This window comes from Melozone crissalis, unplaced genomic scaffold (assembly GCF_028551555.1).
Source record: "Melozone crissalis strain CALT ecotype California unplaced genomic scaffold, PUWL_Pcris_2 ptg000097l_1, whole genome shotgun sequence".
In the NCBI taxonomy this organism is placed as follows: Eukaryota; Metazoa; Chordata; class Aves; order Passeriformes; family Passerellidae; genus Melozone; species Melozone crissalis.
The window spans coordinates 1,496,546-1,518,942 of NW_026535874.1; the positions used below are offsets into that span (position 1 = coordinate 1,496,546).

The window sequence follows — 22,397 nt, forward strand, 5'->3', positions numbered from 1 at the left end:
AGCAATACAGCGCCAGGTACAGTGGGGGAAGTTTTCCCTCCAACTGCATACCGCTAATTGATGGTTACAGGTATTTACAGGGGTACCCATCAGTTTTTTTCAGCAGTTTCTATTTCCAATCTTTTACTCATCAGCAATTTTTATTCCAAATTATTACATCACAATTCTATAAACTATTGTGATTTTAATTTCTCAGGATCTATCTCAAAGGAGTATCCCCAGATGGTGACGGTCCAGTTTCCAAAAGAAGAAAGACTAATTCCATCTGGTGGAGTCCAGCTCCCCAGATATGGGTCCACCTTTTAATTGCAGAGACTCCAAATCTCATAACAGTGATGTCCAGCTTCCCTTTGGTCGAAACCATAAAGCCTTGAGGTGATGTTCGTCTTCCTTTTTCAAGCTGTTTTTCTCTGCTTCAATAAGGCGTGAGATAAGCATATTTCCTTTATATATATTCCAAAGCTACAGTTTCAATAATACAAGTAATATTCTAAAATTATACTTCAAAAGGTTATTATTGCAGAACTCTTTATGGATTAAATGCAAGCAAAAAGCAACATCTATAACACTTTAATTCAAATGGTCCTAAATCAACTAGGGTTAATTTGCAAACAAAAGATAGGTTCAAAAGTCTTTTTCCATGCTTTATTTTCCTCAGTTATTACTAGAATTCACAACTATCCCATTGTCGGTATCCACTGTCGCCTTCTGATGCAAGGCGAGGCGACCTGGTTCTGAGGAAACGGCACGGCAACCCAAACTCTCCAGGGTCACTCGGGCCAAGAACACACGCTAGCACCAGTATGGCGGACGGTTCAAGACCTTTATTGTCCCGTCTCGTCGGGTTTTATACTGGGGGAGTTTTCTCTCTACGTCAGGGGGTCTTACTTTACTGTAATTGGTTAGTAAGGAGTCGAAAGTTACTAATGTTAGGGGGGACTACATTCTTGGGTGATCCCTTATCACTAGAAGTTAGGGGGAGAGGGATCCTGCTGCTTTCCGTGACATCGCGAGATTTTCCGAGCGCCTGACCCTATCTACTACATCTCCCCCCCCTTTTTCTACAAATGAGCAAAGTAGTCATATACATAGGTACTGAGATGAGGCATGGGGTTGTTGACAAAGAAAGGGGTTTGGTAAACTTTAGTGGGAAATCTTGTGACTGGCAGTGTTCCCTGGTCGAATTCACAGCAGTGAATTGCTGACCTGTGAACAGGATGTTGGCCCGTTCTAGGCGCGTCTGAATGAATGAGACCAGCTTGTTCAGCAGGCATGGTCCGAAGGTGACAGCTAAAAGTAGCATTGCCAAAGGACCTATCATGGCAGAAATCAGAGTGGTTAGCCATGGTGATCGATTGAACCAGGACTCGAACCAGCCCTGTTGGGCCTCCCTGTCTTTCTGTCTCTGAGCCAGTCTGTTTCGGAGTTCTGCCATGGAGTCTCTCACGACTCCCATGTGGTCTGCATAGAAGCAGCACTCCTCTTTCAAGGCGGCACACAGACCCCCTTGCTGCATGAATAGGAGGTCTAGACCTCGCCTGTTCTGCAAGACCACTTCTGAGAGTGAGGAGACTGACTTCTCTAGAAAGGAGATGGATTTCTCGATCCTCTGCAGGTCCTCGTCGATTGTTGCCTGCAGCTGTGACAGTCCTTGGCGCTGGGTCGCTAGGGCTGAGACTCCTGTGGCCGTTCCGGCTGCTCCTTGGCCCAGCAGCATTGCGATAGTTATACCTGTTACTATTTCTTTTTTGTGGAGCCGGCTGGGTTCCTTGAAAAGGTGATATACTTCTTTGTCTGCGTGGTACAGGACCCTAGGAACAATCAGAACTTGGACACAAAAGTCGTTAGAGTCATCGAATTTGGCAAGGAACACACAAGGACTCACTCCTGATCGCTGGCAAACCCGCATCCCATATGCGGATGGCACTGCCCATTTATTGTTTTTCCCGTTGGGTCTGACTACTTTGGTGCAGACGTTGCCTTTCTGCCTAGCTAGGGTTGCATTGCCAAAGCATCTGCCCTGGCCTGTGACTTGACTCAGGGTGATTCCTTTGCGGGGGGTGTCCCATCTACATTGGTTGGGTGCATCTGCTGTGGAGTAACTGAAGGGAGTGTTTAGAGCAACTCTTTCGTAAAAGGGAGGTTCGACATTGTAACAAAGCCAGCAGGATTCAGTTAGGTTAGGGTTAGATTCGTTCAGGGATAGGAAGGTAGCTTCTAACATACGAAGGATTGGGTCTGAGTCTGACTCGGCTGAACGGCCTATCTGAAAGGCTTCTACATGGCCGGTCGGGATATCAGCGACCCTTGTGGGCAAGGCTTTGGGGCGGGTCGCGTTTCTCCCTTTCGGCACGCTTTTAATCACTTTGTTGGGTCCGACCGCTCGGGATGCCGACGGTTGGAGCCTAATAATTCGCACGTTCACTCTCTCTTTTGACCCTTGAAGGACTACTGTCCACGTTCTGCCTGTTGCCCAGCTAGGGTGATGTGGCACGAAGGATGGGGTGTTTGGTGCGGTGATTTCCTTGAGCACTTTGTCACTACTAAGGTATTGCATGACCCACCTGAATGGCCGATGGGGGTAGTGGTCTGGGCTGACTTGCCCTCTGGCAACAAGCCCCAACAGCAAAATCACACAGAGACACCATTGATGCTTGGGTCTCACCCGCGCGGGTCCTTCGGGCGCTGCCCGGCGGCCTGGTAGTCTGCCGCCTTCCTCTGGAATGGGGATGTACGCGTCATGAGGACGTCCCACGAGCAGGTCCTGCAAACAGAAACTCGCAACTCTCATCAGTCTCATTCTGCTCGTTATGGAGGTCCGGTTTAATTGACCCAAGTGGACACCACTTAGTTTGCCGTCCTCTTTGACAGCTGCGTACCCTCTCCCCGTGAGCATCAACCTCCAGCCCCGTTCCCATTCGCCTAGCTCGTTTCTAATTACCACCTGTGGGCCCCCTGCTCCTGTTTCTGCTCCCAGGCCTTCTGATCCCCCCTTTTTCATTTGCTCCAGTCGCTCCAGCTGCCTCTGGCCCTGCTGGTACAGCTCCTCAGCCTTCAATGCCCGCTCCTCTACATTCTGCTCCATCTGTTTTGCAATGCCCTGCTGGGCTCTCATCAGCCCCTGTTTCCTCTGGCGCTCCAGCTCCTCCTGGGCCTCCATGCCCTTCTCCCGCTCCATTTCCATCATCTCGTTCAGGCGCTTCTCTTCCTCCGCCAGTTCCTCGAGGATCATCTGCTTCTCCAGGACTTGCTTGTCCCAGATCATGTTGCACTTGGCACTGAGGAACAGCGCGTTCAGTTCCCGCACATCTTCCTCTTCCTCCAGCTTCATCCTTGTTGCTCGCTGTGGCAGCTTCTGCTTCCCCTGCTGCAGCTCTTCATCCACGTCTCTCCCACGGTCCCTCTCGTCCTCCAGCTCTGCCTTTCTCTGCTCCTCGATCTGGGCCTTTTTCAGGGCTTCCTGCAACGTCCAGACGCCTTTCGCTGCGGCGTCCGCTTTGTCGTTGCCGATCTGGAGGTGGCTGTTGATGTGAATGACTGACACGGTGCCCTGTTGCGAGGAGGGTGCTTCTTCCAGCATCAGGGCTGCTGCTGATGTTGGCACTCCTGGTCCCTTTTTTGTGTGAGGTGTTAAAGCCACCAGCTGGGTGCTTTTCCACGCCCGGGACTGCCCTCCCACCCCGTTCACTGGAGGGACTTCTTTGAATTGCCAACGTCCGGGCCAATGTGCTTGGGGAATGATCGTGCAGTCTGATCCCGTGTCTGCCCAGAACTGAAACCCTATGACGTGGGGATCTTGATTGCCATAAAGGCGGCATGTCCCCCACACCATCAGGGGTTCCTTCCCTATTTTCATGGCCAGGGCCACCCAGGGACCCCCCTCTGGGGCATCTCCTGCTGGCCCTGTGGCACTGGTGCGGCTTGTGGCGGTGGGGGGTGCGAAGGTACTGAGGGTGCTGTATAACTCTGCCATTGCGTCGTAGGCGGGGGTGCAAAATTGACTGCTCCCTGTGGGGGCATGGGGTATGAGGGTCCCCACTGGGGGTTGCTGTAGCTGGGCCGCTGCGCATTCCAGGTGGGAGGGGGCTGAACACGGCCCGACCACCCCCTCCCTCCCCCGTTTCCCTGAGGCCTGGATCTGCATTCCTTAGCTAAATGTCCCTCTTTCCCGCATGCCCAACACGGTCCCTTAAGTTCTCCTTCTCGTGGTGGAGCAGCTGCTGATAGGCATCCTGGCTGGGGGCAGTTTACTGCCAAGTGGCCTGCCTGGCCACACTCAAGGCACGCCATCACACTGGTTATTGCAGTGTGGACTGCTGCTTGGATGGGAGCAAGGTGTTCCTCTTTTGCGACGTGTTTGATCATGTCTGCTATGTTGGCCCCAGGTGGCAGTGATCTTAGAATGTCCTTGGTGGCTGAGTTGCATTGCTGGCGTAGACAGTCTGCCAGCACAGGACCCTTCGCCTCTGGGGGCAATGAGGAGGAATCTAACGCTGCCTGAAGTCTGTCCACAAACTGAGTGAAGCTCTCACTTTCACTCTGTCTTATGGTAGACCACGGGGCAGGTTTAGCCACTACTTTGGAAGCAGAACGAATGGCCTCTCGGGCAGCCCGGGTGGTTGTCATAACTTCATGGGCCCTTAATCCCTCAGCCTGGGCCTGGGGGGTGATCATCGTGGGGTCTCTACCCACCAATCTCTGTATACTGGAGCCGTGCAGTGGATGGTCAGGCCCCGTTATCTGGGCTAGCTCCTTTGTGCATTGGTCCTCCCACTCCTGTTTAAAAACAATCATTCTTGCCCCATCAAAAATCATTCTGCACGTCTGCTTGATGTCAAAGGCAAGCATGTCATCCCCTCCAAAAACCCCGTCTATGAGCGTGTTAACCATGGCAGAATTAATTCCCTTGTCTGCAATCGCTTTAATAATTGCCTGTACCTCTTTTGGATTCACTGGAGAATAGGTCCTTCTTTGGTTTTCGCCCGCCCCCCCCACACGGACAGGAAACACTAGCTTGGCTGAAGGGGTGTACTCGGCGCAGGCTATCTTTATTTTTCGCCAATCTGTAAGAGGGGTCCGGTCTTTCTCTGATAATCCCTTCACCCATGCGGGAGCACTGTGACTAGAGATCTTGTATGCTGCTGCTCTCCCTCTGTTAAGGCTAGTATCCGAACTGGAGCTCCCCGACTCCCTCTCGGACTCGTCCCGGCTCGAGTCTGAGTCGGAGTCGGAAGTGGAATGGTCGAGCACTTCCGGGCTGCTCTGCCTTTTTCTCGGGCTCCGACCCCGCCCCCTCCTGCGGGGGGCGGACCGTTCCCTCCCCCTGGGGTCTCCCCGCCTCCTGCTGGGGGAGGTCCTTGCCTTATACGGGCTTAATTTGAATAGAGCGCTCTGATTGGTCTCACCCCTCACCGCGGGGACCGCCCCCCCTCCCCGCTCTCCCGCGCATGCGATGTTAAGCGGGCTGATCCCACTTCTGCCCTTTGTCCCCTCTTCTCTTCCGCCCTGACCACGCGGCCGGCCGCCATCTTCGAGCCCATACGGCAGCGGAGAGATGTTATCGATCCGGGCGGTTTCTGACCGTCCCGCCGCTTCCCGCGCCTCCTCCGTCAGCCCCCTCCAAAAACACTGCGCCCGTTGCTCTGCCTCCTGTGCTGGGTCAGCGATCGGCGGGGGGGGGAATGGGTAGAGGAGCCGCGGTTTTGTCGGGAGGCTCCGGTGGGGGGCTGGGATCTGGCGGGCTTCGCGGGGGGGTTGGGGGGTCTCCCGGGGGTTTTGGGCTCGGGCTCGAGGGGAGGTGGGACGCACCTAGCCCCCGCACATCCCCATCTGCAATCTGATCGCTTTCCGGGGTGGTCTGTGTCGGTGCCCCCACCCCTAGCTGCGGAGTGGCTATTAAGTAGCTTCTGGCAGCTTTCCAGGTTTCTTCCTCTTGTCGAGCTTTTTGCAGAGCCCGGATGACTCTGCCCCACGATTTTAGGGCTTTCCCCGAGCCTGAACACATGGTATCCTCGGCCAGGGTTTTCGTACAGTTATCCCACACCTCTGGGTGTAAAATACCCACGGGGCTCTGTATAGCCCCCAGCTTAATCAATCTCGACAATGCGAGAGTCACATCTTTAAGCTTACAATCTATTCCCCATTGTGTGCACACTTCACTTACGACCTTTGAGACTGCTTCCATGATTCGAGGGCGTCCCCTCCGCTGCACAAGGCCAGCTGTGCAGCCGCCGTCCTCTGTCCAGGCGATCCCCGTTCCCCGGGCACTGGTTCGATCCCGGGTTTCCGGCACCACTTGTCGCCTTCTGATGCAAGGCGAGGCGACCTGGTTCTGAGGAAACGGCACGGCAACCCAAACTCTCCAGGGTCACTCGGGCCAAGAACACACGCTAGCACCAGTATGGCGGACGGTTCAAGACCTTTATTGTCCCGTCTCGTCGGGTTTTATACTGGGGGAGTTTTCTCTCTACGTCAGGGGGTCTTACTTTACTGTAATTGGTTAGTAAGGAGTCGAAAGTTACTAATGTTAGGGGGGACTACATTCTTGGGTGATCCCTTATCACTAGAAGTTAGGGGGAGAGGGATCCTGCTGCTTTCCGTGACATCGCGAGATTTTCCGAGCGCCTGACCCTATCTACTACAATCCACACATTTCTCATTCACAAGTACACACGTTGCCTGTTTGTACCTGACACGAAACACAGCTTTGCATCTCACAAGGGGTTGTGAGGGGCCGTGAGGGGCTGTGAGGGGCCATGTGGGGCTGTGAGGGACCATGAGCAGCTGTGAGGGGCCCTTGCCCCTCTATGGAGAACTGTCATTCCTGTCCAGGAACCCATGGCTGAAATGGAATTCCACCCCAAAACTCCCCATATACCCAAGGGTTGCTTTCAGACAAAAGCTGCAAGGACAGACAGGTCTGGCTTGCCTTGGCCTCTGGGGACTGCTTCTCATGTGCCTTCAAAACCCTGGAGTTCTGTGATTTCCTTCCTATAGGAAAGAACTGTCCCCATTGTCCAGGTGCTCCTGGCCTCAAGCACTTGACCACTATACAGGGATGCAGTTTGACAAGAAAGTCTCACAGATATGTATGCTTGGCTGAAAGATTTTTGAATGTAATGTCTGAAGACGAATATAAATGAAAGCAAGTTTTGATATAAAAGAAAAGAATTGATGAGCCAGTCTTTTTGGATAGCTAAGAAGGCAAAGTGTATGTTAGTTAGAAGGGGTTTTTATGGCTTAGAGCAAAGGATAAGCCCACCTCAAACAAGAAGATTTTACCAAGCAGAAAGATAGCACAGGCAAACAAGTCAGCAAATTTTGCAAGTAGAAAAAAGGTCTCAGAATTTTCCACTGCAAGAAAACTGGAAAACAACTTTTAGCTTAAACTTTATTGTACTAACTTTTAGTGATTGGAGAATAGTAACATGAATATGGTAATGATAGTAGTTATGATTGGCTATAGGTAAAAGTTAAGGTATAGATTGGTTCTATTTTGTGAAGATGCTCAGCAAAGAAAAGTATATAATGCATTTGTAACCTAAACTAAGGGTCTCCAGGCCTGCAGCTGGAGCTGACAGCTGTAGCACAGCTCTGTCACCCATGACTCTGGACTGCTGTATCACCTTGGATACAATAAACTGCACTTTGAAGAGCCGCCTGGAGCCCCACATCCCTCATTTCAGCTCTCACAAACTGGTGTTGCCCGGAAGTGCCAGTGCCCAGATCCAGAAATTTCCTGGTGCTGGTGCAGCCCAAGTGCAGCAATTTGCAGGCAAAAACCCCCAAAATCTGGCAATTTTCCACTGCTGGCTCTGTTGCTGCCCAGACCTGGAGTTTCCCAGCACTGCCATTGCCCAGATGCAGAAATTTCCCAGTGCTGGCAAAGCCCAAGTGCAGCAATTTGCTGGCACAGAAATCCAAAACCTGGCAAATACCTGGGGCCGGCACCACCCAGATTTGGTGTTTTCCAGCACTGCCAGTGTCCAAACATGGCATGGCAATTTTCTGGTGCTGGCACAGCCCAATTCCAGCAAATTGCTGGCAAAGAAAGCCTAAATCAAGCAAATACCTGGATTTAAAAGGTATTTAAAGCAACCCAATCTCATGTTTGCTGACACTGCCAGTGCCCAGATCCGGAATTTTTCAGATGCCTGCACAGCATAATTCCAGCAATTTGCTGGCAGAGAAGGTTCGCATTTGGCAATTTCCCGCTGCCAGCACATTCCCCACCCAGATCTGGTGTGCACTGGCACTGCCAGTGCCCACATCTGGCAATTTCCCGATGCCAGCAAAACCCAAAGGCAGCAATTTTCTGGCAAAGAAAGCCCAAACTTGGCAGCGCCCAGATCTGCTGTGTTTGGGTTGGTTTAAAAGAAGGAGACCTCGGCTTAAGGCTGTGGGAAAACCCTCTTTAGGGTGAGCAGGAGCTCCCGCCCATAATCCTCTTGTTCAGTTATGCAGATTGTTACTAGAAAGTTCTGAGTTCTCTTTGCTACCATTGGTTACTTTTTGCCCCAAAATTGTAATATTCTTAATCATTCCTTCCTCTTGGATCCTTCCCTCAGATCCCACCTTAACCCCTCCCCATAAATAAATGTATAAATATCCCTGCTAGATCCTGGACCCAGGCTTTTTTCTGCTTCGCTCTCTGTACTGTGCACGCCATGCTGTTTGTTGTGTTTGCCTTCAGTAAAGTTCTGTTTCCACACAACCAGATGAAAGCAGTCTCTGTCTGTAAAGTGGCCAGAGCTGGTTCTCAGGGAAACCACTGGCCAACGGTCCGGACGAGGACCAGAAGGTTTCACTGGTGTTTGCTGGCACTGCCAGTGCCCCGATCTGGAAATTTCCCTGTTCCAGCACCACCCATGTCCAGCAATTTGCTGGCACAGAAAGCTAAAACCTGTGGCAGCTTCCTGCTACTGGGTCTGGCACCACCCACATCTTGCGTTTGCTGCACCAGTGCCCAGATTTGGAAATTTCCTGGTGCCAGCAGAGCCCAAATCTGGCAGATTTCTGTCACTGGCAATGACACCACCCAGATCTGGTGTTTGCTGGCAGCGCCAGCACCCAGATCTGAAAACTTCCTGGTGCTGGCACAGCCCAAGTCCAGGGATTTGCTGGCACAGAAAGTCAAACTTTGGATATTTCCAGGTTCTGGCATCAACATCATCCAGATCTGATGTTTGCTGGGACCGCCAGTGCCCAGACTTGGAAATTTCCCGATGCCTTCACAGCCCAGGTCTAGCAATTTGGTTTTAGCTAGCTGCGGCAGAGAAGTTCCTCGGACTGTGACTTTCCTTTTTCTTGGAATTGTTTAAACCCGCTCTGGAGGGAAGTCTTTTCCTCAGCTAGTAGGGGGAGGGGCCACTGGAACTTGCTTTCTAGACTGACCCCTTTTGGAGGTTTCCTCCCAAAATTTGCCTGAAACCAGCACAAACAGTCACAATGCAAACTTCACCAGTGGCACAACTCCCCAGCCCAGCAGGAAAAGAACGGACATGTAAAGTTCTCCTAACATTTGTCCTGCTTTGCTGCAAAAGTCCTGCTGCACACACTGTGCACTGTGGAAAGCTAAGAGAAGCTGCAGCTGGTGGCAAATCTTGTGACAGAGGCTCAACCTTGTTCTCCATGAGAGATTCTTGAGAAGAGCAGACAGCAGATGATTCCTGGAAAACTGAAACAGCTTTCCAGAAGGGAAATGAGAATGAAAGAAAAAATCCAAGATGTTTTCCTCTATTTATTTCTATGCTCCTCTTTTCCATGTTGCACTGCTTCTCCATCCCATTCATTCCAAATGCACCTCACCTCTAAAATCTGTGACTTGGCAAGTTTTAGACACTCTAAAATCCCATGAGCTACACACAGTTTTCCTTTCCACACAGGAAAGCAACACTGGAGGTGTAAGTGCAGTGCTTGGGTCAGGTAGGAATCCTACCCCAAGGGAAGGTGGCCCGGCAGTGTCTGACCCTCAGCAAGGACAATGCACAGCAGCGAGGAAGGGGATTGCTGTGCCAGTGTGCAGGAGTCAGGGCTCTGCATCTGGGCTCAAGGCTGCAAAGTTCCCGTGTTTGGGCAGACGGAGGGGCTGTCCCCGGGGCGCGCGGGGCTCGAACGTGGGGCTCGTGGGGCGAGCGGGGAACGGACACGGGGACGAACGGCCCCGGTGCTTCAGTTGCAGCAGCGGCAGCGGCGGCGGCAGCAGCAGCGGCGGCAGCAGTAGCGGCAGCAGCAGCAAAACAGATAGTTTTGAATAGTCTTTCTCTCTCTCTCTCTCTTTCTCTTTCTCTCCCTTTTCCGCTGTCGGGCACCCTTCTCTCGGGGTCCCTTACCCGGCGTCCCTCTTCTTTCCCCGCCTCCCTCTCCCCTGCCGGGCCGGGCCATGCCCCCGGCCCCGGGCGGGGCTGCCCCGTGCCCGGCCCCGGCCGTCCCGCCGCGGTCTCGCCTCCGCCCGGCTCTGGCCGTACTGGCGGTGGCGCTGCTGGGCGGGCATCAGTGCCTGGGGCGGGGGCGGCATCGCCGCCCTTTGCCTCCGCCTGGCCCGAGCCCGGCCCCAGACCCGACGCAGGGTCCAGTCCCGAGCCCGGCCCCGGCCCCGGCCCCGGCCCCGGCCCCGGCCCCCGCTCCTCCCGCGGCCCGCGGAGGACACAGGCGGCGCGGCCGCTCCCGCCGCCTCCGCTGCGGCTTCCCCGGCCCGAGCTCCGCCGCTCGGCAGCGCGGCCGCCAGCCCCGAGCCTCCCGTGCCGCGTTCCGAAGATGGAACGCGTGGGCATGGCCGGCCCGGGGCGGGTGAGGGGCGCTCGGGGGCCGTTGCTGGCCCCGGGCCGAGCGCTGACAGCCGCGTCCCGCCCGCAGGGACGGCGCAGGAGGCCCTGCAGGAGCGGTACAGGCTGGGATCGCTGCTGGGGCGCGGCGGCTTCGGCAGAGTCTTCGTGGCCACGCGGCTCTCGGACGGCGCCCCGGTGAGCGGCGGGGCCGGCGGCGGGCGCAGGAGGAGGGGATGGAGGAGGAGGAGGGCGGAGGGCGGAGGATGGGGCTCACAGTGCGGGCGGCGAGCTCACCCCGCTGCTGCCCTTGGCTTGCAGGTGGCCATCAAAAGGGTGCCACGGAACCGCGTCCGGCACTGGGGCGAGCTGGTGAGTGAGCGGGGCCAGCAGCCGGGGCTGCCGGCCGGGGATGAGCCGGCGCCCGGCACGGTGGGAGCCACCAGGACGCCCCGAGAGAGAGCAGGCGTGGGGCCAGCGCAGGGCGCAGAGCATCCCGGGCTGGCTGAGGGCTTCCCCAGGCCTGGCACGGCATCGGCCCCACTGACGGCATCGTGCTCCTCCCGCAGCCCGACGGCACCAGTGCCCCGCTGGAGATTGTTCTGCTGGCCAGGGTGTCCACTGGCTTCCCCGGTGTGGTCCAGCTGCTGGAGTGGCTCGAGCTCCCCAACTGCATCGTGATGGTGCTGGAGCGGCCAGAGCAGTGTCAGGACCTGCATCATTTCATTCGGGCACGGCGGTTCCTGCCTGAGGAGGTGGCACGGGAGCTGTTCCGCCAGGTGCTGGAGGCCGTGCGGCACTGCACCAGCTGCGGGGTCCTGCACCGCGACATCAAACCAGAGAACATCCTGGTTGACCTGGACACCGGGCAGGCCAAACTGATTGACTTTGGCTGTGGCACCTACCTGCAGGACACAGTCTACACTCACTTTGCAGGTGAGCCTGCAGAGGCCTGTGCTCCCGCTGCTGACATCTCATGGCCCAACATCTCCCAGCCCAAGCTGGCTGTGGCAGCGGGGATTCTCCCTTTTGCTGCCAGTCAGGGCACTAAATCTTCAGCTGAGTTGCTTTAGAGCAGGGCTGGGTGGGCAGCCATCTTCCAGCCCTGCTGGCAGCCTTTGCCAGCCACTCTGCCCAGGACTAGGGCTGGGCTGAGGCAGCCAACCCAACCAAAAGCCCCGTGGGTTGGGGTAGCAGAGAGGGAGGGCGGAACCTTTGCCCCAGCCACTTTGGTATGCAGATGACAGGAAGGGCTTGGGCTGCTTCACTCGCCCTGTTTCCCTTGGCTTCATAATGTTTTTGGGGAAATGCAGGCAGGGAGGATAAGGGCATGTTTTTTCCCCAGCATGGAGTGGGTTTTTCCTTTGCATGTCATGGTCAGGCCTAGCCAGGGCTGCCCTCTTCCAACACCAGAGGCTTCTTTTCCAACCCTAACTTTGTGCACAAGTCCCAGATGCTGGCGAGAGGGCAGTGGTCACCCTGTGTGCCCCTGATGCAGCCCCCGCACACCCAGGGATGCTGGGGCCAGGCTCTGGGAGCAGCAGCATCCCCCTGCTGAACTCCATCTGTATTCCATAGGAACACTGTCCTACAGCCCCCCGGAATGGAACGACTTTGGCTGGTACCATGGCGAGGCAGCAACAGTCTGGTCCCTGGGCATCCTACTGCACCAGATGGTCTGCGGGGAGCACCCTTTCAGAAGGGGCCAGAACCTCAGCTGGGGCCAGCTCCCGCTGCCACAAGGGCTCTCTCAAGGTGGATCCTCTTCTCTGGGCATGGGGGGAATCCCAGTGCTGGGAGCCAGCAGCGGGCTAGTGGGCATCCCGCTCTGGCAGCTGCTGAGGAGGTGGCACATGTCCTGCTCTCCTCCAAAACAGGGAATTGATGGGAAAGTTTAGGCCCAGCTCTGAGCACATCCAGCATGGCCTGGGCGTGGGAATAGGGGGGCAAAGCAGACAGGAGCCTTCTCTGGCTGACCGGCAGTTTCTGCTTTCTCTTCCCAGAGTGCAAAGACCTGATCAGGTGGTGTTTATCCGTGAACTCCTTGGACAGACCCGCACTGGAAGACCTGTTCTGTGATCCTTGGATGTGGGATATTCCTCTGCCATAGAAGAAGGGAGAGAGCCACAGGCACACTTTGATCCAGGGCCCTGGTAAGTTCCTGCTCCACATATGCCTTGGCAATGAGAAGCAAAGGAACCCAGAGCTTTTTGTGCTGCCTGTGTCACTGCAGCGGGGTCATGGGATGGGAACACACAGCCTTTGTGCTGGGGCTGAGCTGCTCTGCCCAGCACTGGTGGCCGCCATCCCAGCTGGTTTTGCTTGTCCTGGTTCCCTGACAGCTGGGGCCCTGGGCAGAGCCCTGAGAGGCTGGTCTGCCCCCAGGGAAGGAGAAGGAGCCCCTGGAGAAGCTGTACCGGGTGGGGATGCTGCTGCTGCTGCTGCTGCTGCTGCTGCTGCTGGAGACAGCGAGGGTGACATCAAGGATGACAAGCTCTTCCTCAGCTTGGCCACTGGAGGCTGAAGGTGGTGCACTTTGATTCTGGCACCTTCTTCAAAGCCAAACTCCACAGGGAATTTGCAGATGAGTCCCACCCGGGAAATTCTGCCAGATCTGGGCATAACCCAGCGTGGCAGGGAACCAAAGGCTCCCCCTTTGCTGGGGCAGATGCAAGTAATTCTTCAGTGGCTGCCCAGCTGCTTTTGGCAGGGTGGGGCATGGGCTGGGGTGGGTACGAAATGGGATTGGGCTCCTGGCCCTGCCAACAGCCCCCAGCACGCACCGTGCCCCGGGCTGGGGCTGGGGCTGGGGCAGCCAGCCCGACACAAACAAAGCCCCATGGTGGGAGCAGAGGTGGGACTCCAGAACCTGTGCAGAGCTGCTTTGCTGTGCAGGCAAGGAAGGGTTTGGGCTGCTCCACTGCCCTTGTTTGCTTTGGGGTCACCGTGATTTTGGGGGGCAGTGCAGGGGGGAAGAGAGAAAGTGTGGGTTTCCCACAGCCATGGCTGGGTTTTTCCCTGGCATGCAGGGGTTGGGCCTTCCTCAAGACCCTGACAGAGATAAGACTTTTTACCAATTTTCTTGTTTTCCCATTTTGTCTCTAAACTCTTTTCAATAATGTGTTGTTTGTTATTCCAGAGGAAGCGTTCCAGGTGGTCCAGTGTGGATGGGGAAGTGCTTGGGAGCAGCTGTGGTGTGGATGGGCCGTGCCCTTGGAGAAGGCTGAGGCCGTGGTTTGGGAGCAGTTTTTCTTGCAGCCGTGGTTGGCGTGAGGTGGGTCCCTGTGTGCTTGGCAGGGTGGGATCAGAGCTTTTGGGAGATGGCAGCGAGCACAGGAGCATCCTGCTCCAGGCAGCTGCTGAGGGCTGGATGTGCTGTGGCTGGCTGCAGGCCAGGCACATGTGCTGCCCTCCTGCTCTGTGCCTTTGGCAGCAGGGATGGGCAGCTCTGGGCACAGCTCTGGGCGCAGCCAGCATGGCCTGGGCACCGCAGGCCTTGGCACAAGGGCACAGGAGCCCTCAGCTGACGGGCAGTTTCTGCTTTCTCTCCTTGCAGCTGGGCTCTGCGGGTGCTGAGGCTGCTCTGGGCTCTGCCAGGGCTCTGCTGGGCTCAGCCCTGGGCCCAGCTGGGCTGGCTCTGCCCTCACATTGCTCTGACAGCTCTGCATCAGACCAGCCCGTTGCGAGCACAGCGCCTGAGCTTTCTGCTTTGGCAGGTGAGTGAGACTCTGCTGCAGGCCCAGAGATTGCAGCTGGGGACACACATCCAATTGGCAAGGACCCAAACTCTCCACAGTCCCACTGAACGCCTGGATCTGCACAGGGTGCTTTGTCTGTCCCATTCTTCCTTCTTGATTGGCTGGAATTGTGCAATTGCACTTTCTTCCTCCTCTAGAAGTGCCACGAGTGGGCCAAAGCTGGCGAGTGGGCCGTGTTCCTGAGGTACTGCAGTCTGGAGCTGGTGGATGGAGAATTGCCCTTCTGCACTGCCAAACCAGAGCAAAAAGCTGTCAGTGGGACTTCGTGTCTCTAAGAAACTCCTGGCAGTTACAACAGGATTGTGCAGCTCATTTGCAGGGTGAGAAGGAAGGTGATCTTCTAAAGGATTTGGGGTTTGACAGAGTTTCCATTCCCAGTCCTGCTTGGAGCTGGAAGGGCACAAAGCAATTTCCTCTTGCTTCAACCACAATTTCAAATACCAGTGTTGGGAACAAGGCCCAAAATCTTTTAAGAGGCTGCTGAGGTCAGTAAGATGGATCCATGCCATCAGCACATTTACAATGTAAAGAACTGAGTTCTCTTTTGAAAAAGATCATTTACCTCTTAATGCAAAGAATGTGTCTTTGCATTTATGTTTTGTTTTTTTCACTAACATTGTGTTATGTTTTTTCACTAACACTTGGATTTTATTCTTATCTTTTATAATTTACCTAGTTTTTTCCTTTTTCCTTTTTTTCCTTCTAAATAGAAAACATGTCCTACAGAAGAAATGTCCTTTGCTCCTGGTTCCCGTGTGGAGCAGCTCCCTTCCTGCTGGCTGAGCTGCTCAGGCAGAGCCCGGCAGCTCCTGGCTCTGCAGGGCTGAGGCTTTTCCCTGTTTCTGGGCACAGACTGATGGAGCAGCACTGCTGAACACGGGCACACAGAGGGACCAGCAGCAGCTGCCTTTGGCCGCCTGAGGCTCCAAGGCCCAAACTCTGAGCAGCCAGGGCTGGAAGAGACTGGCAGGATCTGATCCCTGACTCTGGGCCAGGGCTGCACAAATGACCCCACGGCAGCAGCAGCAGCAGCAACAGCAGCAGCAGCAGCGCCAGCAGCAGCAGCAGATGGAGCTGACTTTGAGCACAGCCCCTGCCCCTCTTCCCTCCCGTGTGCAGCGGTGTCACAGCAGCCTGAGGCACCTGGGAGCCCCCAGTGCCAGCAGGGACTGGAGATGGCAGCCCTGGGCTCCTGGAGGCTGTGCAGGGAACGGAGCTGGGCACTCCCTGTCCATGGGGAGCTTCCAGATGGAAAAGGCTGCTGTGCCCAGGCAGCTCCAAGGGCACAGAAAGGAGGCTCTGGAGCACTGGATCTGTGCCAGTGCCACAGTCCTGGGCAGCAGCCACCGAGCCCTGGGGGAACAGAGGGCACAGCAAGAGGGACAGAACCAGGCAAGGGCTGAGACTGGAGAGAGCCAGGCCGCGGAGCAGGTACAGCTGCTCCATTGCACTCTTGGAGAAAGCTCTTGGCTGGTTCAAAGCGCTGAAAGACGTGAAGGGCAGAGAGGAGGCCACAGCAAACAATGCTCCTGTTTGCACAGCCTCCCCTCTCCGTGTCCCAGAAGGAATTGCATGGACTGTGCTCTTCTCTCCGATTCGTCTCGTTCAGCATGAGCAACTCAGCACCAGGAGCTGAAGGAGCTGAAGCCTCAGGCCACAGGAGCTGGGCAAGAGGAGACTTTCTGAGCAAAGTAATGCTGCTAAAATAGCCCCAGCTGAATGCAGTGGATATTAGCATGGAACCACAGAATCCTTTCTGTTGGAAAAGCCCTCTGAGCTCACCCAGTGCAGCCGCTCACCCAGCAGTGCCAAGCCCAGCACTAAACCACGTCCCTGAAGTGCCAAGGTCTGGACACCAGCCCTGAGTGCGGCCTGAACAGCAGGCCCTGAGCCAAGGATGGCCTCTGGATGAACCTTCCAAGCAAAGGTTATCTTTGTATCTGCTCCCTGATGAAATATGCATGGTCATTAGCACCGAGATAGATGTAGCCACTCATTAGGGAAACACGGATTGACCTTTGTGTATTTAGAAGCCAGACAAGGCCATGAAATCTGACATCTGGCCTTGTTTGGGGCTGTATGGTCAAAGTCAGCTCCCTTGGTTCCTCCTTGAGCCCTGGCCAGGCTTTGGGAGGAACCCAAGAGGAGGATGAAAGCAGATGTTGCCACACTAGCAGTGCTGTCAGTTTGTTCAGTCAGCACTGTCAGAGCTGGGCCCTCTCCCAGCAGGGTTGGAGCCTCACCTGGGGCTGGAGGCACCTGCAGGAATGCCCAGTGCCCAGGAGTGGCTCTGCAGCCCTTGGCTGTGACAGCTTCCCCAGCTGCTGTGTGGGTCTGGGGGATGGTAAAGGCTGAGGGTAAATGCTGCTGGATCTTTCTTAATCACTGCTGCAATCTTTGGTGGGGATGGTTGGGTGCATTGCTGAGTTGCTCCTGTTGTGATTCTTTGCTGCTCTGAACTGCAGGAAATGACACTGATTCCTTCAGCTGGAGTCTGTGGCTTTGGTGCTGACCCTGCCCACTGGCAAAACAAAACTGGCACAGTCTGGCCAGATGCCAACAAAATGTCACTTGTTCAGTGTAAATGGGAGGAATCGAGCCCATCAGAAATTCCCAGCTGGGAAGCCCTTCCCTGGAGTTCCCTAGCTCTGGAGTGGGCTGAGGTTGGAGCCCCGTGGGTGCAGTGGGGCAGTTGGGTAAAAGAAGCTGCACCCCTGGATGTCTTCAAATGCATGCAAAAATTGCACATGGAAAAGGAAAAGACCCTGTGGGTTTGGGCAGACAAAGATGAATTTGTTGAGAGTACATAGGAAACAGCACCTTCAGAAGGAACAATGATTGTTGGAATGCTCCCACATGGAGCAAGAGAAGAAGGTTTTAATCTTGAACTGATATGCATTTGTGCAAGTGAAATATCTATGTACATAATAATTATATATGTATTTATAGTATAATAAGACCTCAATCTATCTATTTATATAAATTTATTTATGTCTGTATCTATCTATATTTCTATATCACTATCTATCTATGAAATTATATAATAACGTGAAATAGTGCTGACAATACTAATTTGGTAGCTTTGGCTGCTCAGGGATGTAACACTAAATACCCTACAGAACAGGACTGGCCAGGACCCTCATGTCAGTGGTCAACTTTTTGAGATTGTATACAATGAAAAAGGGAGAAAGGGAGAAAATTGGCTATTTTTGCAGGGGTTGCTGATACTGTGGTGCAGGGTGCTTTGTCTGTTCCTGTGAAAAATACAGTGATTTTGCCTGCAGGGTTTTTCATGTACCAGATTATGCACAAGCTGCAGGATTGGGTGCACGGGTGAAGGGGTTGTTAAAAGAGCAGTTGGAAAAATAAGGAGATGGGAATCTTTGTCCATGGAGAACCCATCTCCCAGATGTGCTCCATGCCCTTCACAATGGCCCACTGGGGAAATGGAACCCCCTGGCTGTGCACGGCTGCCCCCAATTTGCAAATCCAACCATGTGCAGTGAGACTTGGGCTGCCTGGGAAATTGTTCTGGCTGTGATGGCCCCTGGCAGGGCCAGCCCAGAGGCTGCAGGGCTGGGCCTTCATGCACTGGAATTCATTAGGAGAAATTCAAAGCCAATGACAGCTATCAATTCTGAAACAGGAATTCAGATTCCTCCAGGACACTTTGCTTTGGTTACTGCTCCCTTGGAGCTTGGCCTTGCAAAGTGTTCCTGTCATGGCAGGAGGAAATGATGCAGAATATCAAGGAGAAATTACAGTAATTCTGTAAACAATAGTGACCAGGATTGGATTAGTCAACCCTGTGACAGGGTAGTACAATTATTGATACTGCATTTTTAGGAATGATTGTGAAAAAAGGAGATCCACCTCCAATCACCACTGTTTGTGCAAATAAAGGGTTTGGGTGCAGCAGTCCTAATAATGGAGCCAGAGTGTGGGTCCCGAGGCCAAAAGGCCCTCCCAAGGCAGCTGAAGGAGCAACTCCTGGGAAAGACAACTCTGAGTCCTGAAACCTGGGCAGGAACAATGGGAATGTGTCCCTGCATCCAAGGATTCTGTGTGAGAACAAGGAGATCTGACAGGATATGGTTTTACACATCCTGCCAGACCAGATCTCCCTGTTTGCCCCAAGGGGCCCCTTTGGAACATGCTCTGATCCACGGGGCTCCCTGTGAAGGCTGCTGTGACACTGAGGGACTTGCACAGCAATTCCATCCAGGAGCCTGGGTGCCCCTCAGGGACTGGGACCCGGCCCCTTCCAGCCAGAGGGGAAAGGGCCCCCCCAAGCCTTGTTAGCCACAGACAGCATGGTAAAGCTGAACAGCAAAGGGCCTGGGGGCATTATTCTGGAATTAAAAAGGTGCCAGCTCCATGCACAACAGAATTCTTGTTCCTAATTGGAATGAGATTGAGAAAAAAGAATGAAGAACGGTGTCACTAAAGTACTGCTGATGTCTGTAAGGTGTATCTTGATAGTCAGCCAGAATCTTTGTCTGCCACAAACACCTCTGGTGTTTCACCAAGGGATTGGTCATCAAAATGTAATGATGGGTTATGATGGATTGCTGAGCTTCTTTTGTAATTCATTGCTAATGATGATGTGCTTTGCTGAGCTTATCCTTTTGTAAATCTTTGCAGCTGTGCATGATATAAATGACACAATTCCTTCAGTTGGTGTCTGTGTCTTTGGTAGTGACCCTGCCCACTGGTGAAACAGGGTCCCCTCTTGCCTAAGTGTTCCCTGGGAAGGCAAAAGCCCTCCCTCCAAAATTCCCCCCTTCCTCCCTGTTCCCCCCTTTCTCCCCTGAGCATGATGTGCTCTGGTCTGGGGTACCCCAGGGTCAGCTGGGGTCCCCTGTCCTGGCTGTGTCCCTGCCCAGCTCCCCCGCAGCCCCAGCCCCTCCCCAGCGTGGCTGGACGAGGGGCAGGACAGGCCTTGGCTGTGCTGCAGCTCAGCAAGAACAAAACCATCTCTGCGTGCTCAGCCCTGTGCTCAGCACCTGGCCCAGCAGTGTCTCAGTGCCAGGGGCTGTGCCCTCAGTCCCTGCCAGGGGTTTCCATGGCAACTGCCAGGCCAGGTGACCCAGGTGTCCCCCCAGTGCCGGTTGCCATGGCAACAGTGCCCAGCCCTGCCCCTTTCTGTCTGGCTGAGCTGGCCTTTGGCCCTGGCAGTGCCGTTGGCTGCTGGTTCCTGGTGCCTGAGCGGCCAGCGCGGCACAGGACAGGTGGCCATGGCACAGCCCCCAGCAAGGGATCCCCTCTGGCTCTGGGCACTGACACCAGCCCTGAGCAAGGGCCCAGGGCAGCTTTCCATGGCCACCAACCATCACAAGGGCTCCGGGCATTGGTTACCATGGCACCAAACCAAGGAACGGGTCCCCATGGCCATTGCCATGGCACCTGGTGGCACCAACGAGTGTCACTGCAATTGTACCTGGAACAGCCCTGGCACTGCTTTGTCCCAGGGTTGCCATGGCCGCTGAGGACAGCAACAGCTCTGCAGGCAAGTGGCCATGGAACCTGGCTGCAGAAATGGCTCCTTGGGCTGGTTTCCAAGGAAACCTGAACTGATGGGGGTTGCCATGGCACCCAAACCCAGCAGTGGGGTCATTGCAGTGTCCATGGCAACAGTCCCTTGCAATGGCACCACTGCATGTTGGGATGGTGATCCACCCTCACAGCTGGCCCAGGGCAGGTCTGGAGTGCTCCTGGTGGCAGCTTGGGCTTGGCACACACTTGAGGAGGATGTCTGTTTGCAATGGGGAAACTCAGGAGTTTTAGATTGCTTCAAAAATCAAAGAAGGAAAATCCCTCTTTGGCTGTGTGCAGCCAGTTCTTCAAGCAAAGCAGGTTCCAGGTGAGTGAGGAGAGACACAATGGGCTTGGGGAATGTGGAGCAAGGTTGTCTACACTGGCTCAGAGCTCAAGGCACAGCTTCTCTGAGCAGGCCAGGGCTCCTTAGGAGAGTCCCTGGATCAATATCAGTCACTGAATGCTGCAATCACCTCTTGTGTAATAGGAACAGCAATAAAAGACACCCTTTAAAATAGGACTACATATTTCCTGGAAGCTCTTTGAACTATTTCTCCATAACTGTCAAAGGAAACCGTCCTAATGAACTGCACTGGAGCAGAGGGAAATCAAGGCAGAGCCAGGGTTTGTCAGGACTTGCTTGATCCTCATGAGCCTCACTGTGCATTTGGAGCTGAGCCCTTGAACATCAGGGCCTGGCAGGAGATTGCACAAACCTTGCCAGGAGTCAAAGGCAGAGGAAACACCCCAAGTTTCTCCAGGCATTCATGGCTCCCACTGAGGTCCCTCTCCAACACAGGCTCCTCATGCACTCCTTGCAGGAGAGAATTGGTGACCAGGATGGCACAAAAACCTCTCAGACACTCAGTGTGGAAAGGAAAATCCAAAGCACCTTCAGCACCTTGAGTGTCTCAAAGCATTAATGAGCCCCACTGAGTGTCAGTACAAAGCTCTCCAGGGACTAATTAACGCAGATAATTGGGCCATGATTGGACAAATATCTCCCAGAGTCTATCCAAAGGGAAACACCAAGTACCTTGAAAGAACTGAAGTACTTTGAAGCATTAATGAGCCCCACTGAGTGGTGTTACTGACAAAGCCTCTCTAAGAACTAACTACAACACATAATTGGAGGCCATGACTGCACAAAGCTCTCAGAGACTCCAAAGCAAAAGCAAAACTCCAAGTCCTTTGAAAAACCTGCAGTCCCTGCAGGGAGCATTCAGGAGCCCCCAGGGCCATTGCTGAGCAAGGCTCCCCAGGGACTCCTTCCAGCAGATCCTTGAGGCCACTGGGATGTGGGCTAGGGGGGGATGCTGAGGACAGGACAAGGGGGTGACAGTGCCCAGCCTGGCTGGGGCTGTGCCAGGAGGCCCCAGTGCCTCAGGACAAGGTGTCTCCTCCCAGCCCTTGGTGACACAGACCCTGCTGCTGTGCCCCAGGGCACCAAGACTTGGCTTCTCTTTGTCCGCAGCTGCCATCAGTGCCTGCAGTTCTCTGCTCTGCCTGGGGCCTGGGGACACTTTCCCTGTCGTGTCCCTTACAGGGATCTCTTCAGAGTACAAGAAACTTCAGTGTTTCAATAGAACTGAGTTCTTGAGGGTTCTTGAAGGTTCTGTGACATCCCAGAGCTGGCTGTGACATCACAGAGTAGGGTCTGAGGCCATAGAACACAGTCTACCATCATAGAGGGTGGCTCTGTGGCATCAGAGAGTTGGTTGTGACATCACCTGGTGGCTGTGGAACATCATAGAGCAGGCTGTGACATCACAGAACAGATTGTGACATCAGAGGGTGACTTTGTGACATCAGTCTTCAGTGATGTCACAGCACTGCTGTATGACATCACAAGGTGACATCGAGTTGGCTCTGTGACATCAAAGGGGCAGTGTCACATCACAGAGAAGGCTGTGTGACATAACAGGGGCTCTGTGACATCACAGGGGCAGTGTGACATCACGGGGGCTGTGTGACATCACGGGAGCTGTGTGAGGTCACTGGGAAGGTCACTCTGCCCCGGCTCCCCTCACAGTTCCCCCCAGAGCAGTCCAACCCTGCTTGTGCACAGCGGGGTCCCCTGTCCCCCCATGTCCCCCTGCCCCCGGCCCCGCAGCGTCCCCCAGAGGATGTTCCACGAGATCAACCCCAGAGCCTGACACAAGGACGGGGGGCCGGGGCCCTGGGGGTGGCACAGGGGGACAGGGACCCCCCGGCAGCGTCCCCGTGTCCCCCAGGGCCAGAGCCTGGGCCAGGGCTCCTTCACCCTGTTACGAACGAGGGCTTGAGAGCGCTGAAAAAATCCCAAGCAAGGGAGCAGCAAAAACCAGATTTAATATTA

At 54.6% G+C, this 22,397-nt stretch overlaps 1 protein-coding gene across 1 annotated transcript; it reads left to right on the forward strand.

The window, feature by feature from the left end:
- Positions 1 to 2,499: 2,499 nt before the first annotated feature.
- On the forward strand, positions 2,500 to 12,454 carry LOC128947362 (serine/threonine-protein kinase pim-1-like; the record flags this gene model as incomplete). The annotated part of the gene is made up of 5 exons (XM_054291616.1): positions 2,500 to 2,511; positions 10,881 to 10,961; positions 11,085 to 11,135; positions 11,333 to 11,699; positions 12,342 to 12,454. Coding segments are annotated over exons 1-5 (624 nt in total), but the record flags the coding sequence as incomplete, so codon positions are not given.
- Positions 12,455 to 22,397: the final 9,943 nt, after the last annotated feature.